The sequence below is a fragment of the Orcinus orca genome, chromosome 1, assembly GCF_937001465.1.
Source record: "Orcinus orca chromosome 1, mOrcOrc1.1, whole genome shotgun sequence".
In the NCBI taxonomy this organism is placed as follows: Eukaryota; Metazoa; Chordata; class Mammalia; order Artiodactyla; family Delphinidae; genus Orcinus; species Orcinus orca.
The window spans coordinates 196,393,878-196,412,219 of record NC_064559.1 but is presented as its reverse complement, the minus strand read 5'-3'; the positions used below and the strand labels follow the sequence as shown (position 1 = coordinate 196,412,219).

Genomic DNA, 18,342 nt, shown 5'->3' with positions numbered 1-18,342 from the left:
ATTGACCCTGCAAAACGTTTTAGGCATGGAGGGAGTTTAGTCTGAGAACTAGTACTAGGCTGATTACCTCTGAGTTTTCTAGGAGGCTATTAAGCTCCCCCCATCCTATCTACAGATAACGAAGCAAAGCCTCCGAACGCTGAAGTGGTGGAGCTGGGCGGTGATGCCAGGCCCGCTCAACTCCAGGGACGAAGCCCCGTCTGGCAACAGGCTGGGCTCTAAGGGCACACAGACTCGGGCTGATCTCAGCTCCCGGCTTCTGAGCGGGGTAACAGCCGCCCCCGCTCCTCAGAGGGCCCTCGTGACAGTCACATCCCGCACCCTACTCGTGCTGAAGGAGAGCTGGGCCCCCATACCTGCCTGCAGGAGCCCGTGCCCTCCCAGCGAGGCCCGGGGACTCACTGATCTCTGTTGGGCGCTTTCCGGAGCTGGTCGGCAGTGACCCTCCATGAGAAGTTGAAAAACCGCATGGCGTTCTCGAAGTAGAGGTCTGGAACCGCGGTGTACTGGACAGGCGGGAGCAAGCCACAGGGTCAGAGCCCACTCAGGTCCCTGAACGCAAACCGTGTCTTCTAAAACCAAGGAAACTGAGACCCCATGCAGTCAGGGGGCTGGTCCGCAGGGCAGAGACTAGAACGGAGGGCTCAGAGCTGCAGGCTTGGGCTCTTCCCTTGGCCCTCACCCTGCTGGGGCCTGCCCCCCCACTCCCCCCACTCCAAGGACACACCAAGAGCTTCACCCAGGGCCGCCCAGCACCCAACAGTGTCTCAAGGCACCAGGAAGCCCCTGCAGCCGTGCCAGGGCCTTAGGTGGGAAATATGTCCAGTGGGGTCCAGAACTTCCTGCGATGATGGACATGTTCTACGCCTATGTTGTCGGATACGGTCGACAGCAGCCACATGTGGCTTCTGAGCATTTCAAATGTGGCTAGTGCAACCTTTTAACTTAATCATTTAATTCATTTTGATTTTAATTAATTAGCCATCTGTGGCTAGTAGCTACCACGCTGGCCAGCACAGACCTCATAAATCCAGCTGGGATCTGTGAAACCTCAGGGGACAGGCGTTACTGCACACCTTCCTCACCACTCAGCCCGGCCTTTCAGCTCTTGCCAGGTGCAAGGTTCTCCCTTAGATCTGTTCTAGGACTTTTTGGCTTTACATCAGGGCTCTGGTAAAATGCTAGGCCCTTGGGGTCATGACTCCAATCCTGTGGGGTCTGCCTGGGCTGTCTCCAGGAGCCCCTCGTCTTATATCATGATACCCTGGAGCATCTAAAATTACTCTCAAGGAAAAAGGCTGCAGAATGAGTCCCATATTCTCAGAAGTAGTTTTAATATTCTTTGGTTTTAAATATAACCATGATGAGCGGTTATTACAATTTCTAAAATGCCTGAATTCACAAATTTCAATTATAAGGTATAAAACTTTATCTTTCGGGGCAGAAGCACAATCCGTTTAAAGGAGTGATTTGCCCAAAGGTCTAACCACCAGGGATGTATCAACTATGCTTGTTGCCTAAATTAAGCTTAAATGTGCACTTGGGATTTATTCTTCCTCTTTCCCATTAGCATTTCCAAGTCCGAATGAGAGGTCCAGGTTTCTCTGGGGAGGTTGGGGAGAAGCCTGGGGATAGGAGGCAACTCGGGGGTCTGGGAAGTGTATGAGGGGTTCCACTCTGTACTCCGCCCCCTGATGCTTTAGGGACACCGATTCTCTCTACACCTTCTAGGATCTGTTTTCCCCCGTTATTTCCCACTCATTCAGTAGAGCTGACTGTGCTGTGCTGGTCATTGACTGCTAGCGGCTCTGGGGAGGTGGGGGTCACCGGCTGGCCCAGGAGAGGAAGGAGCAGATAACGGCTCCTTAGTTCGCGGTCCATGCCCAAACCCCACAGCACATCAACTCCAGATGTCTTGACAGTCATGGTGCCTCCAGTGGCCCACCCAGACCCAGCCTCTGCCCTTTCCCACGCGGGGTCCCCATGGGTATTCAGGAATGCAAGGGGGCAGGGTGGGAGCCACTCACATCACTGAACACTTTGTCCAGCTCCTTGGGGTCCATGATAAAGTTGGGGTAGCCTATCATGTTGTAGATCGCATCCGCCTGGGCAGGAGAGACACAGAGGACAGTGAACGCCCAGCAGTGCTCTGTGGGTGCCGGGCTCAGGGTCTGGGCCAAGGGGAAACGGCCCAGCTCCTCCCATCTCAGAGCTTTCACGTCCCTTCCTCTTGTCTAACTTCCACTTATCCTTGGGGTCTCTGCCTAAATGTCATGTCCCGAGGGAAGCCTTCCCTGGTCACCACCCCCTGCTGGGCTGCATCTCAACCATGGTCACACCTCCCTTGCGCACTTAGCACAGTTTGTTTTCATACAGTCGTTAATCCGATCATGTGTTCAAGGCTGTCCCTCCATCGTGCTGGACTTTCCACCTCCTGAACGCAGGACAGCAACCGTGCTGCGCTCATTGGATAAAACTAGTCCCTCCTTCAACCACCCTCGTCTCTCTGAGGCTGCTGCCCTCTGTGCGGGACCCCTCCCAGCACCCATCCAGCCTCACCTTTTCCTTGGCTGATTTCCGAGTGTCTTCATCCATCCACTTCAGGGTGCTCAGGCTCTCTTCAAACGCCTTCTTGATCTCCAGGATTATCTCGCTGGCCTGAGGAGACAGCAGCTGAACCAGTCAGGTCTGGGCACTGGACTTGCCTAAAGGCAGTGGGCATCCCAGGGAGAAGGATGACGCCAGGCCAGAGACTCAACTCAGATCCTGGCTCGAGGCCTTGTCCTCCAAGGTGCTGGGCTAAGGAGGGGGGCCACAGCCATGTTCCCCCAAACTCGTTCCTCTGAACACTAACATCCTGTGAGATGAGACTGGACTTCTGTAAACAGGGCTCCCTGGTCAAATACACTCAGGGCAAGCTTTGGAAAAGTCTCTTTGCTGTGGGACTTTTCAGAGCCTTTACTGGGTACCAGGCGCTGCAACTCTTTTTAGAGATGCCGGAATATGTAGCTGTTCTCAGATGTACTGGACCACAGAATTCCTTTCTGATGGACTGGGCTTTAAAATCTAGAGAGGTCGAGTTCTGAGGAGCGGTTTCAGAAATGCTCTGCTTGGGCTGGAGAGGAATGGCTGCTTTTGAGGGTGATAACGTCGAGAGCAGACCCGGAGACTGAAGGCTCTAGGGCAGGGGAAGGTGGAGTCGGGCAGCAGAAAGAGCAGAGGGACTGATGGCATCAGCCACTAACAGGTAGGTCATGGTCAGTCACGTAATAGATTTGAGTCTCAGTTTGCTAACCTCTGACTGCAAATAATATCTATGCAGTTAAACTTAGAAATAAAAGTGGTACCAAGGACGTAACAGCTACCATTTATTGAGCCCTTCTTCTGTGCCAGGTGCCCTCTTGTGTGCACTATGTCATTTAGTCTCCACTGGCAGGATGGACACTCCCACTTCCATGTTCACGGAGTGAGATTATCCCAAGTCACTCAGCCAGGAAGAGGTAAAGCCAGGATCTGAGCTGGGGCCTGGCTCTCTCCTGGTGCTCAGCCATGAGGTTCCTCTGTCCGTCACCCCTCGAGGTCAGGGTGCTCTGTCAACATTACCTCTCTGGGTCCTGCCTGCCCCTTGGAGGTGGAGATGGCTGGAATAACCTGGCCGGGCTGCGGTGAGGGTTACATGAGCTACTACAGATAAAGTGCCTGGTACCCGATCATAGTAGCTATTGTGCCTAACTCAGATTATTCAAGGCTTTAGAAAACAGGACCTTGGAGTTAAAGCTGGAGCCCTGGCCTGGGGTAGGGAAGGTCCAGAGCAGACCAGAGCGTGGGCTGTCAGGCTCGTGAGGGGCCATCGCAGGAGTGATGTCACAGCCTGTGTGCACAGGGAGACACTTACTATGTTCTTGCTGTCCTCGGCGAAGGTCGCTTTGACGAACATGGGGCCCAGGGCGAAGCCCAAGGTGTTCTCTGTGTCACTCACGCAGAACTTCCAGCGAGGAAGACAGGTCTGGAAAACACAAGTCAGAGGGGTTACTTGGCCCCCATCCTTCTTCCCAACCCCTGGCTGTCTGGGAGGTAGCACCAGCTAGGCCCGTGCTCCTGTCCAGAACTTGAGGGAGACCTTTTCTGACCCAGTGGAAGTTATTTTAGGCACTGGACCAAGAGGCCACGGGATAGCCCTAATCACCGGCATCTACTACTTCCTGCAGAGCACTTCACAGATGCTGATGGTATCCTCCGGAGCCATCAAAATGAACCTGGGAGGCTGATGAGGAAACAGATACTCAGCCAGGGGAAACCGCTGGTCCAGAGGCCCCCAGCCACCGGAACTCTCACGTGCCTGATTCCACATCCCACGCCCCTCCTGGAAGAGGATAAGGATCCTGGTGGCAGAGAGCCTTGGGCAGTTAACTTTCTACCCCCCGGTGAGGCGCTAGCTTCAGCCCCACTTGCTCCCCTGCCCTGGCAGCCTTTGTGGACAGTCCGTATGACCACAAGTGGTGGCCCTGCTCACATAAACCCCTGTGCTGCAGAGGAAGCCCAGTCTTCTTAACCCTGAAGAGCAGGTGGTAAAAACCACCCAGGCTCAGGGTAGCCTGCTTCATAACAGCCATCAGCTGGAAACAACACAAATGCCCATCGACAGGCAGATGGATAAACAAAATGTGGTATTTTTATACAACAGCACACGACTTGGAAACAAAAGGGAAGGAACAACTGATGTACACAACATGGATGAATTTCACAGCTGTTTTGCTGAGCAAAAGAAGCCCGCACAGTTGTGTGGTCCCATCTACGCCCACCTCTGGGGATGCTGGGTCGGGGGGACTGATGGGAATGGCGGGCAAGGGACCCTCCTGTGCAGAGCACGCTGGACAAACGGCTGATGGAAATGTTCTCTGTCTTGATTGGGTTGGTGGTTACAGGAGTGATTTCATTTGTCAAAACTCACTAACCTGTATACTTAGTGTATACATTTTATTGTGTGTAAATTACACCTTTTAAAATTTTTTCTTAAAGGCAAGAAGGAAGAAAAAGGCACTCCAGCCTTCGCTAAGTTCTTTTTTTTTTTTTTTTTTTTGCGGTACGCGGGCCTCTCACTGTTGTGGCCTCTCCCCTTGTGGAGCACAGGCTCGGGACGTGCAGGCTCAGCGGCCATGGCTCACGGGCCCAGCCGCTCCGCGGCATGTGGGATCTTCCCAGACCAGGGCACGAACCCGTGTCCCCTGCATCGGCAGGCGGACTCCCAACCACTGCGCCACCAGGGAAGCCCCTCTAAGTTCTTTTAAACTCTCCCAGCCATGTGTCCACTTGGCCGCCCCTCTCCTCCCCCCAACCCCACCCACTGCTCTTCCTCAGCTTCAAAGCCTACAGCTGGACACGGGCTGTACCCGGACCCGGCGGAGCCTGACCCCACAGGAGGTTGGGCCCAGGGGGATTCTAACTCCTGGGCTCTGTGGGGGCTCCAGGCTGGGACGGCTGAATCACGGACTGATTCTTATTGTCTTCTCAGGGGGTTCTTCGCGTAAACCCATTCATTCATGCACGCGTTCATTAACTCACACAGCCAGTGTTCTCTGAGCAGTTCTGCTGTGCCCTGACTGTGCTAGGTCTTGCCCTCTGGGCTCAGCTGAAATGCCCAGAACATTCGGGGGAGAGACAGGTGCATTAAAAACCGTAACAGCATCAGCAATAGTAGTAAATGTTTAGTAAGTGTTTACTGGGTGCGGGGCCCTACCCTGCAGAATCCTCGCTGTTAACCCGACGAGGCAGGTACCCTCTGTGCTCCTTTCTGCAGATGAAGAACACGGTGTGCAGTATGGTAGCCTTCGCAGCAGACTTTGCAGGGATTCCCTCATGTAACCCCAGACAACCCTCTGGTAAATAGGGCAGTGATGAGTTACCCCTTTTTACAGATGGGAAGACTGAGCTCCCTGATCCAATGAAGTGATTTGCCCAAGGCTGTATGGTTAGAGGAAGCACTGCAAACTCAGAACTGCTGACCCAGAGCTCTGTGCTATTACCTCCCTATGAGGATGGGCACCTGGATGCTCTATAAGGCTTTACAAATTAAAAGTGTTTTCCCAAATGGAGGCCATTCTCAAGGGTCCTGTGAGATGAGGTCAGGGATGATCCCAAACAACAGATGAGAAAACTGAGGCTCAGAGAGCCTGGGAGACCACGTGTTCAGGGGACAGAGTCCCTGCCTTGTCGCGTCTGTGACCCAGGCGCTCACCCAGACTGGTCCAAGATAGCAGCAGGTGGGGCAGGAAGGAGACTACCCAAGGTCACACAGCGGGGCTGTGCTTTGAGTTGTGCAGGACGCAAGCTGGACAGATCTGGCCTGGACCCAGAAGCAGCCATGGTGGGGAGTGGGGAGGGCCAGAGAATGAGAAACAGATGAGCAGTGTCTTCCCCCCTCAGCCCCGGGGCATCTAGTGAGCCCCAGCTCAGAGCCTCCCACGTCCAGGGTCTCCCAGCTGCCCTTGCTTCTGCCAAGGCCTTCCTGTGTCCCACCAGCTTTCAGCACCTCGTTAGTCAGCGCAGCAGCTGCACGTTGAACCTGGTCCGGGAACTCTAAGCATACAGTCCAGTAGTGTTATATCTACTGGCTGTGCAACCAATCTCCAGAACTTTTCATCTTGCAAATCTGAAACTCTCCACCCATTCAACAACTCCCCACTCTCCTCTCCCCACCTGCTGCCCCTGGCAACCACCAGGAAGCCCAATTTTAACTTTTGGTTCCTGCAGAGTAGAGGCTGAGTGGTGCAGAGCTCAGGGGTACGGGCTGTGGAATCCGATGTGCTGGGTTTCAGAGCCACTCCACTTACAAGTTGCGTGACTGAACAAGTCCCTTCCCCTCACTGAGCCTCAGTTGCCTCATCTGTAAAATGAGATAACAGTTTCCAAGACACAGAACTGTTGTAGGAGCTTGGTGAGATAATGCCTATAAAAAGAAAACATCCAGTGATGATATAGTTTATTCATTATCACTAATAGTGAGTAGCCAAAAGTGCCAAACGTTGTAGTCATCCAGACCTGGGTGTGAATTTGAGCTTGGCTGCTTCCTTGCTGGGTGACTAGGGAAACCCCTTACCTCGCTGAGCCTCTGTCTCCTCATCTGTAACCCGGGGTGGGGATAAAGTGATGATGGAGGCGTGTGCCCCCGACACAGAGCCGTCTCTGTAACTACCATCCCGGGTCCTGGTCAGGCCCTTCCCGTATAAAGTCTCCTGGGAGACCACGTATTCAGGGGACAGAGTCCCTGCCTTGTCACGTCTGTGACCCAGGCGCTCACCCAGGGTTGGTCCAAGATAGCAGCAGGTGGGGCAGGAAGGAGGGCAGGGCAGCCAGCTCTTCCCCTGGCCCTTCTCTGCGGGCCCAGGGTGGCCTTCGTGGCTGAGCAAGCCCCTCTTGTCAGGAACAGGGATTGTTCCCAGCCTCCCTCTCCCTCTGTCCCCTTCCTGCCAGAGGTGGGTGTACAAGGGGAGGGAGAGACAGAACTTTCCCCAGGATCAACTCCGGGGCCCACATGCTGCCATTCTCTGCCAGTCCTCATCTGGCTCTGCCCACTGCCCTGGACTCTGGGAGGGGCTGCAGGAGCAGAGTCCACCTGGCGCCAGCTCTGCTCGCCCCCTGGGGTCTTGCTAGCTGCGGTCCTGGGCGTGGGCAGGGTGTGCCGGGGTAGGGGGGCTTGGCGCTCCAGCCTCCACTGCTCTGTGGCTGGGGCAGCTCCTAGCTGCCTGCAGGGGTCCCGGCTTGGTGTATCCCCTCAGCACGTGAGGACTGATCGGTTTCTCTCAGCCCCCTCAGCAGACGTGGGGGCCTGGGGCACAGACCCCATCTCAGTGTCTCCGTACTGGGCTCAGAGTCTGGCACATGGTGGCAGGGCGTCAGTGAACACGCACTAGCTGGCCGTGTGAACGACACAATGACCTCCACTTCCTTGGGGAGGTGGAAGTAACTGGAGGGCAGGGGTCACAGTGGGGCAGTTAAAGCTGGTGAAGGGACTTCCCTGGTGGTCCAGTGGCTAAGACTCCGGGCTCCCAGTGCAGGGGGCCCGGGTTTGATCCCTGGTCGGGGAACTAGATCCCACATGCGTGCTGCAACTAAGAAGCCCACATGCCGCAACTAAAAAAAAGATCCCGTGTGCCTCAACTAAGATCCCGTTGCCTCAACTAAGATCCCCCGGGCCTCAACTAAGACCTGGCACAGCCAAATAAAGATAAATAAATAAGTACTAAAAGATAAAATAAAATAAAATAAAGCTGGTGGAAACCACCTGGTCTGGGGCTTGGGAGGATAATGGTATCAGTGGACACTCGTGTCGTACTTACCGTGAGTCAGGGGCTGCTCCGAGGGTTTTAAATTTATGGTGAAGAAGTAGTGTTACTGGGGGGGGGTCCCCGTGTGAGAGGGGGCTGATGATCATACCCACCTTGCAGGGATGTGACAGTCACATGAGTTACACAAGGAAAGCGCGAGTTCTAGGGCCTGGCGCACAGCAGGTGCTCACCTTCTTAGTCCCGTACATGACTTCCATGAACTTCTCGTCGGCGTCCTGAAAGCGCTGATCGAGGAAGGAGCTTGTTTTCCGCACCAGGTTCCAGATCATGTAGTTGTTCAGCAGGCTGGGGCAAGAAGATGACAGACAGGCTCAGAAGTGCCCCAGGGTGGATGCACAGCAGCATTCCCCCCACTGGCCTCTAGGGGGCGCTCACGGAGATGCACCCTGGATGCTGTGTGGTACTGGGCTGAAGAAGGGAAGGAGTGGCCATTTCCAATGCTTGGGGAAGACCCAGCCAGAAGGCCAAAGATGGGAAAGGGGGCCTAAGAATCGGAGGGGAAGGAAGAAAGCTCTGGCCAGCCAGGCCAAGTTCTCTATGAATGAGGGCTCTCACTGCCCCCATCCCCAGGGCACAGAGAACCATCTGTGGCTGGTGTCACCTTTGCAAACAAGTCACCTTCACACATAGATATAGTGTTCACTATGGTGAACATCCAGCCTCAAACTGGAACCAACCTGAAAGTCTGACAAGTGGGGAACAGTGAGTAAATAATCATATTTATACTTGATGGAATATTATGTAGCCATGAAAAATGAGACCTGCAGAGGGTCTGGGACGACATGGGAAGGTGCTTATGGTAAAGGTCAAGGGAAAAGCAGACTATACACGTGGTCACGATGATGGCGAAAAAAGGAACCATGTATTAGAAAATCCACCTCTTGCTCTCTCTCTCACGTACCTGCTTCTCTCTACAAACACACATACACATCCCATAAGATCAACATGAGTGTTTTGGGTAATTTGAATTTTTTTCTGTAGTTAAAAACATTTCTGCAACAAATCTTTACAATTAAAAAATCATAGGACTTCCCTGGTGGTCCAGTGGTTAAGAATCTGCCTTCCAATGCAGGGGACGCAGGTTCAATCCCTGGTCGGGGAACTAAGATTCCACATGCTGGGGGGCAACTAAGCCTGCGCGCTCTAGAGCCTGCATGCCACAACTAGAGAGCCCGTGTGCCGCAACTAAGACCTGATGCAGCCAAATAAATAAATAATTAAAAAAATTATTTATTATTTTCGGCTGCGTTGGGTCTTCATTGCTGTGCGTGGGCTTTCTCTAGTTGCGGCGAGCGGGGGCTACTCTTCATTGTGGGGCGCGGGCTTCTCATTGTGGTGGCTTCTCTTGTTGCGGAGCACGGGCTCTAGGTGCACGGGCTTCAAGAGTTGTGGCACACGGGCTCAGTAGTTGTGGCTCGCGGGCTCTAGAGCACAGGCTCAGTAGTTGTGGCACACAGGCCTAGTTGCTCTGCGGCATGTGGTATCTTCCCGGACCAGGGCTCAAACCCGCGTCCCCCTCCACTGGCAGGCGGACTCCTAACCACTGCACCCCCAAGGAAGCCCACTAAATAAATATTTTTAAAAAATCATAAATATTAACTAAATTATTAGCTAACATTTACTGAGTCCCATTCAGTGTCAGGCACTGTGTTAAAATACTTCACACAGATTATTTCACTCAGTTCTCTGTATTTGTATCCCCATTTTATGCATGAGGAAAATGAACCCGAAAAAGGGAAAGAAACATGCCCAAGGCTACCAAGCTGGCGGGCAGAGGAGCCTGGGTACCCTGCAGCCTCTCACAGAGCCAGCCCAGGGCCCATGTTCCTAGTCAGTGTGGCCCCCGTCCTGGCCGGGTGCCCTTACCATTTGTCTGTGATGTTGATGAGGGTGGAGACCTGGCTCAGGTACTCTTTGTCATAGACGACTATAGGCTCGGATTCGTTGATCTCCACGGGGTAGAAGATGGTATTGAGGAAGGGCAGCCAGTTGATGGCGGGCGCCAAGGCCTGGAAGGGAAGCAGACAGCGTGACTCTGGCTGGGCTGCTTCTCCTCAGAGCCCAGGACTCTAGGTCGTTCTTCTGAAGAAGGTGCCATTGAGCCCTCACCGCAGACAAAGCAAAGAGCTGGGCGCTGGCTGACGGTGCACTGGGCAGATGTGATGTCAAACCCAGGCTGGCTGGCTGTTGTCAGGGACGCTGTACGTATAGAACTGTAAGGCACCAAACACCAAACTGTAACTCGAAATGGAGTAAGAGGAGACACAGTGACAGCAGCGGCAGCCACTGCTGGTCAAGCCCCTCCAGGGCCAGGGGCCACCATCAGTGACACACATCTTCTCTCAGTTGGACCTCACGACAAGCCTAGGCGGTAGGTACCATTATCCCCATTTTACTGATGAGGAAACTGAGCCTCAGAGGGATCTGCAATGGATGTGTGTAGAATCGGGAGCCAACTGCCTGGGTTCATACGCTTACCAGCTGTGTGACCTGGAGTAAGTGGATGAGCCCCTCTGTGCCTCGGGATCTCATCTGAAAAGTGAGGCTCATCATCATCATAAAACCCACCCCACAGGGTTAGTGTGAGAATTAAACAAGGAATCCTGTCTGTTCTACTCAACATGTGGTCCTGTAACATCAACTAGATTCTATATGATCAGTCTTCTGTATGATTGGTAACTACAAGAATAACAGCAGTAGAGTGCATAGAATTCTCTGGTCCACAGGAGGTCTTTCTCAGGCATGGGATCTGGAAAAGCAAGCACAGGATGATAACCCCAGCAAGAGAGGAAAAGCCCTCAGCTCAGCCCATGCCCACACAGGAAGCCAGTCAGCTCTATTTTAAGATAATTTAAAAGGAGCACCTGCACACAACCCTCCCCACAGAGGCACATGCCACTTTGCATAACTCTCAGCTCCCAGAGGGCTGCACTTGCCCTTGGACCGCCTAACGGCAGCCCCACTGCATAGAGCTCCCATCTGTCTATCTTCGGGGTCTCTGTGTCCACAGCCAGGAGTTCCATTTCCCACCAGGCAGCCTCCAGCCATGCGAGCTATTTCTCAAGGTTCCAATTACTGTCTTGTGAGTGTTTTGATGACCAAGTGGCACAACTTTAAAAAAAAATTGTGGTAACATAAAATCTACCACCTTAGCCATGTTTAAGTGTACAGTTCAGTGGCATTAAGTATAATATGTTCACGTTGTGCAACCATCACCACCATCCATCCACAGAGTTCATCTTGCAAAACTGAAACTCTGAATCTATTAAAAATAACTCCCCCATCCCCCTCCCTCAGCCCTAGACAACCACCATTCTACTTTCTGTCTGTGAACCTGACTACTCTATGTACCTCATCTAAGCGGAACCATGCAGTCTATTTGTCCTTGGGACTGGCTTATTTAACTTAGCATAATGTCCTCAAGTTACACAACTTTTGAATGGACTGCTCTAGTCCTATTTTCCCCATATGTTCTGTTGTTTTTAGTTCTTTTCAGTCCTGTAGTTTTACAGGATGCAAGGTTTTTCAGGACTGCATATACTGTGTTACAGCAAAAATGCCTGTAACGTCCATGGTATCTGGCATTTAGCAAGCAATCAGTGTTAGCTATTATAATCATTGATGAGCTATTGTAATCACTGCTCAAAGTCTCCCAAGAGTGGTCCTGGGACTGATTCCAAATTCTGACCTTTGTTTCCTTGAAAACGGGCAAAATGTGAGACAAATAAAGGAAGCGAGAGATGCCTTATAAATGGCCTTCATACAGGAAGATCAATTAAGAACGTAAAATCAATCTGTGACATCGATGAATCTATAACCTGCTGGTAAATACTTATAATGTCCTCAGTGACAGAGGCAGCCATAAAAACCTCCCACTTGACAGTCTCTCTGGTTTTAAAGGGCAGCTCAGCTGCTGGGGAACAAGGACCTCAAAGGACTGCGGAGGGCAGGTCCCGTGGGCAGTGGTGTGCTGGTAAACATTTAACAACTGGCTCTCAGTGATGCCGGATAATTTGCATTCCCACCATGACCTATTGCAAACTACCCACAGAGTTGGGAAGAGCTGTGCTCAGTTGGCCCCAATACATCCCCATCTGCCTGGCACCAAGGTGAGCTGGGAAGAGCCCTGTTTTGGAGAAGACCTAGATTGGGGTCCCCACCATGAACCAGCTCTGGACCTCAAGTCACTTTGCAGCCTTTCTCTCAAATGGAGACAAAAGTCCCTACCAAGGGGCTTCCCAGGTGGCGCAGTGGTTGAGAGTCCGCCTGCCAATGCAGGGGACACGGGTTCGAGCCCTGGTCTGGGAGGATCCCACATGCCGCGGAGCAACTGGGCCCGTGAGCCACAACTCCTGAGCCTGCGCGTCTGGAGCCTGTGCTCCGCAACAAGAGGCCACGACAGTGAGAGGCCCGCGCACTGCAATAAAGAGTGGCTCCCGCTCGCCACAACTGGAGAAAGCCCTCGCACAGAAACGAAGACCCAACACAGCCAAAAATAATAAATTAATTAATTAAAAAAAAAAGCTGACGCAGCCACAGATAAAATAAAAATAAATTAAAAAAAAAAATCCCTGCCAAGGGTGGGCTACTCTGTGCCTCTCGGGACAGCTTATACAATAAATCGAGCTTCTTGTTTCCCGTAGCTTGTCCATTCCTCCCTCTCTTCCTGGCAAGAGCTCCTTAAGCAGGTGACCTCTGGGGCTCCCCATCAAATTTCTGTGGCTGCAAAACTTGAAGGTGTCCAGGTGAGATGGTCAAACAGGGCTCAACACTTAGAGCTACCTGACAGTGTGACCTCCTGGCAAAGCCCCCAAGTTTACAAAATGTCGCTGTTTATACAATTAACAAGAGCTTCCTAAACTGCAGGTGATTGGAACTCTCTGATCAGGGTACAGATACAGGTGATGATAAATCCCCGTATACTTAACACAAGCCTGTTCCTTTCGGGAGAGCAGGTGTTCTGTGCAGGTAAATTCCCGCAACTCTGAAACAGAGTGCATGTTGAATACCAGGATTTTCACATTTTCAATCTTTACTGATTTAGTGAACACTTAACTTAAACCCGAGTGCCTGGGTCCATCTCCATGGAGACGGCTGTTTTAACCAACCAGGACATTCCACTTGTGACTCAAAGCCTTTGGGGCACACAGATGAGCTCTATTTTCCACACCCGCAGCCAAAGAGCACTGCTGGTCACCAAGCACCCAGCTCAAGTAGGCTTGCAAAGTGGGAGAGGAACGAGGACGCTCCCAGGCTCTATCTCAGCTGAAGAATTTAGAGCAGAGGATGGGGCTCATTCCCAATCAATTTTTGGTGTGGAAGGTCCTAGAAAGGAACAGGAAGGTCCTCAAGCCCCTAGAGAAGCAACACAAGGATGTTGGATTCACGGGTCTGAATTCAGACTCTGCTGCTGGGGGCTTGCCTGGAACTGCCGTGTGTTCCTAGAACCACACTGTGAAAGGCTGCGGCGCCTTTCCCTGAGCCTCCTGGAGTCTGGGAAGAACACCAAATTTCCAGAAACCAGGGAACAAAAAGACATTCTCTGTCCAAGGGTGGAATGAATCAAACTGGTTTAGGGCTGGAGACGTGGGCTGTCATCACCGATGACACAGGAATAATACTAAGATTGATTACTGTAATATGTTCGAATTGCATGTCAGTTTACAAGATGAGATCTCATCCTTTGCCTTATCTCACTGTCATGCAACCCCATGGGCAGGGCAGGCCGATTCTCATCCAGGACACCAGGCTTCAGGGGTCCAGGACTTCTTTAAACACTAGATATAATTTTTTTATACGTAACCATGCCCATTTCTCCTGAGAGACACGCCACAGTTTTCAACCTGTCCTCAAAGAATTCTGTGACTTAAAGTTAAGAACCACTGCCCCTTATGAGGGCAGGGGCTGTCCCTCATTTGTCTCTGTGTTCTGCAACGGAGCAGGTGTAAATGAGCAAGCAAAGCCCATTTTACAAGGAAGGAAACCGAGACTCAAAGAGGGGGTTATGTGACTTGCCCAAGGCTCACGGTGGGGCTGGGCCAGAGCAGTCTTCTGACTCCAAGCCCAGGACTCACACAACTCCAGGCTGCTGCCTCTGCTAAAATCCTCCCCACCTTGGGAGCTCTGTAGCTGGGAGGGAGGAAAAGCCTTTCCTTGCTTGCTTGGAAGAACAGAGCAAAAGCAATGGTGAAAAGACATCTAGGGGCAGAGCCTGGAAGCCACGCTGGGGCAGATGTGCCCAGGGCTGCTGTGCTTTCTCAGCCACTCTCGGGCTGTCAGTTGCCTTCGTGGCCACTGCAGGGGGGAGAGGGACTGCTGGAGCCCTTCTGGGCTGAGAACTGGGCAGCTGGAGCAAACCAAACCATGTTGCACAAACAGCATCTCCCTCGACTTCCTGGCCTCGGAGCGGAAAAACAGTGCCAGATGGTGCCCAGCACAGGCTGCTGATCTCCATAACAATCCACTCAGCACCACTCCCCCGATGCCAGCTTCTCTGGGGACCCAGAAGGAGGCCAGGCTCTCTTGCCCTCATCCCCAGCCTTTGTGTGGGCTGCACCTCTGCCTGGGATACTCAGTCAGCCTGGCCCCTGCTCACTTATTCATTAGACTCACCCTCCCTGACTTAGCTCTGCCCCTGGCCCCAGTGCCCTGCTTCTTTTGTCCAAAGCACTCGGCAATGAGATTGAGCTTGTTTCCTCGCTGGTGTCCCTTACTCGCCTGGAAGCACGTCAAGAGCAAGGCCCCAAGGTAGCCCCATAGACACCTGTTGGGGGGAGGGATGGAGAGAGAAAAAGGAGTAGGGACCTAGGTGTTCTTCCCTAAAGCAGCAGAGATGAGCCAAACTCTAATGGATGGGCAGGACTCGGCTGGGCAGAGGAAGAGTGAAGCCTCAACACAGGTGGCCTGGACATCCTTCCGAGCAGGGAAGCACGGCCTAGCCGAGCATTCCTGGGCGATGGCAGGAAACAGGAAGATTGACTAAGGCCATTCTGCTGATTCCTCTGCGACCCCAGAGCCTGGGGGAAGGCTGGACACCAATATGCCACGAACTGGAAAGAAGGAACTGGCAGGCAATCAACTCACTACCTGCAAGTCCCAAGCAGCCACCAGGGGGCAGGCTTTGATAGAGGCTGACCTACAGACGAGACATCGACTTCTCAGATGGGTACACCCAGTGCAGAGGGCGTCTGACCCCAACCCTGTTACAGCTCCAGGAGGTCACCAGGGGTCGTGGTCAAAAGCAGAGCTCCAGTGAGCCAAGCCTGAGTCCAGGTCCCAGCTCCCCTGCCACTTAGGAGCCTAGAGGCCTTGAGCACATCACCTAACCTCCCGGCTCGGAAAAGGGAGGTGACATCAGAACCCAACCTTCACGTTTATCGTGTACCAGGCTTGATGTACTTGAGCTTGAGAGACTGAAAATGCCCAGTCAATGTGAGCCAATATTATCACGACCACAGAGTCTCCCCAGGTAGCTGCGGTTGCAGAAAAGCAGCCTGGCGTAGGGCAAGAGACTGGCTTTGGCTGGTCTCCGGCTGTGTGGCCTTCAGCAGGCAACTCTAACTCCCTAAGCCTCAGTTCCGTCTGTGAACTGGGGACAACAACCATCCCTGCTTCACGGGGTTGTTCTGAGGGTCTGGTGAAGGCGGTGTAAACACCCCAGTCTAGTGCCCTCCATCCTGAGTTCTGTGCTGCCTCAGCCTCCGCGTCAGCAGAGCTCAGCTACCTGCAGTTCGGCTGCTGTCACTTTGTGGTAGAGGAGCTCCTCGTCCCGGCGCTTCTCCTGGGGGATGGTGATGTTGGCCAGTGCTGTCTCAAAGTCCAGGATCTGCTGCATCTGGGGCCGGATGGTGTCCTCGTCCCCTCCGCCCAGCAGCTTTCCCAGCTGGACCATGTAGTTCAGGTATCCTGTCAGCACCTGTGGGACCCAGCACCCCCCATCCGTCAGTGGCTGCTACCCACTGCCCACTGGACAAGGGGGGCAGGGTGGGGCAGGCCAGCTGCAGCCCTGTGCAGGGAGCCAGGGGGCTGGGGGGTTTCATCCAGGATACCCGCTGGAAACTATCTTCAAGAATGGTTTTGGCAGTGCACTCCTTCCCTGGTTCCCCATGGCCCTCAGGATAAAGCCCACAAAGGTCCCGAAGTGGGCTGGTCCCTGCTGTCCCAGCCCACACTCCCTCCTGGACGCCCATCACATGGAAGGCACCAATTGGGCCATCGCTCAATTATTGGAACGCACTTCTGATCCACCTGCTCTACCAGGCCCCCAGATTTGAATTAGGTCTCCAGGTTACTTTCTCAGCTCACCCTTCCCTTCTCACAATTTATCATCATGCCTCTAATCGGGTGGTTAGTTACTTAACATCTGCCTCCCCTCCTAGACTCGAAGCCCCATGGGGCAGGGACCAAGCTGGTCTTGTTCACCACTATCTCCCCAGCATCAGGCACTTGGTAGCCACTTGCTCAATACAGTGGGTGGAATCATGAATGGACAGTCAACGAACCTCAGGCCAGGTCTCCCTGGGACATCACAGGAGGCAGCCAGGGGGAGGGAAAGGTGTGGGCTTTGGAGTTAGCGGATCTGGATGAGAATCTCAGCCTCACCACTGATGACTAGCTGTGTGACCTTGATAAGGTCACTTAGCATCTCTGAGCCTTATTTCCTCCTCTGTAACAGGCCAGGTAAAAATAATGTCCATGTGACACATAAGGCGAATGAAGTTCAGAGGTGTTCAGTACCTGCAGGGTGACTGGGAAGGCCAGAGGTGATGTGTGTATAAGGTGGGCATTATCACTGCCTCGCTCTAGAATGGGGACAAATGACACCTGTCCCCTGTGCCCACGGTGCCTGAATATGGAAGAGCCTTACTCTAGAATGGGGACAAATGATACCCCTCCCCTGCCAGGGACTGCCAGGTAAGGGACACCTCTATGCTCCTCTAGCTTCAAAGACCTGCAGAGGTGTGTACACTGAGGGAACACCGAGGGGGACGGACGAACCATGGAGAGAGGTGGTCTGGGCGGGAGCCACTCTCTGAAGAGGCACACCTACCTTCTCATTCTCGGTTTTGTTCAGGTAATAATCCCTCGAGGGTAAGCCCAGGCCAGACTGGTCCACCTGAAGAGAAAGGCGGGGGTGAGAGGGGATCTCCCGTTGCGCTCGCACACCTGCGCACGCACACCTGCACGCAGTCTCTGTTCGCTCCAGGGACGGCAGGCACATGGCAGTGGAGGAGCAGCTCAGGCCCCAGCAGGAGCACAAGCTGGTAGCCGAGGCCGCCCCTGGGATGGGCCCCCCAGCGAGGGGACAGACACATGTCGGGCTACATTCCTTCCCACACATGTGGTCAGCCGTGGGGATTTGGGGCCCTTCTGAAGGTCAGACGGAACCACCCTCCTCTTTAAACTCCTTCTAGGCTCCGCAGAGCACTTCTGCTTCATTGAACACTTCCCAAGGTGGTGAGCAGTCCAGAGCCACTCACAGCTGTGTCACCTTGGTCAAGTTGCTGAACCCTTCTGATCCTCAGGTTCTTTACCTGGAAAATAGGGGAACTATCTAACCCGCAGAGCTGGAATGAGGATTCAAGGAGAGAGTGCCAGTGAGGGCCTTGTTGGGTGCTGGGCAGGTAGGGAGGGCCAATCCCTGATAGCTCCTATCAGAGCCTTGGGCCGCACCTTGACATACCTAGAGTAGGTATTGCTGTAGTTCATTTGACTGACAAGGAAACTGCATCTCAGAGAGGCCGAGGCACTTGCCCATGGTCACGCAGTGAGTGAGTGGCAGAGGTGGGTGGGAACTTAGCCTTCAGGAGGCCCAACCCGGGTTTCTCGCTTCTGCCTCTGAGGGTGGGCAGAGCAGGGCTGGGGTCCCCTGGGTGTGCTGGTACTCAGTCTGGGGCAGGCTCTGGCAGGAAGAGGTGGACTCAAAGCTATTCCGAGCAGAGCCACAAAGGCCAGAGACTGAGCTGGGGTGACCGGGAGGTGACTGCAGCTGTGCCCA

The 18,342-nt window shown here is 53.4% G+C and overlaps 1 protein-coding gene across 2 annotated transcripts in view; it reads right to left on the bottom strand.

Annotated features, from left to right (window-relative positions):
* The window catches only part of ECE1 (endothelin converting enzyme 1), a 113,846-nt gene that overhangs the window by 9,834 nt on the left and 85,670 nt on the right, over positions 1 to 18,342 (bottom strand). For both annotated transcript variants that reach the window (XM_033433191.2, XM_012534024.3), the window contains exons 7-14: positions 17,395 to 17,460; positions 16,069 to 16,260; positions 10,212 to 10,354; positions 8,516 to 8,630; positions 3,896 to 4,006; positions 2,560 to 2,658; positions 2,028 to 2,105; positions 403 to 506 (exon numbers count right to left, since the gene is read on the bottom strand). In XM_033433191.2, the coding sequence (XP_033289082.1) occupies positions 403 to 506; positions 2,028 to 2,105; positions 2,560 to 2,658; positions 3,896 to 4,006; positions 8,516 to 8,630; positions 10,212 to 10,354; positions 16,069 to 16,260; positions 17,395 to 17,460 (908 nt within the window). The remainder of the gene's footprint in view (positions 1 to 402; positions 507 to 2,027; positions 2,106 to 2,559; positions 2,659 to 3,895; positions 4,007 to 8,515; positions 8,631 to 10,211; positions 10,355 to 16,068; positions 16,261 to 17,394; positions 17,461 to 18,342) is intronic.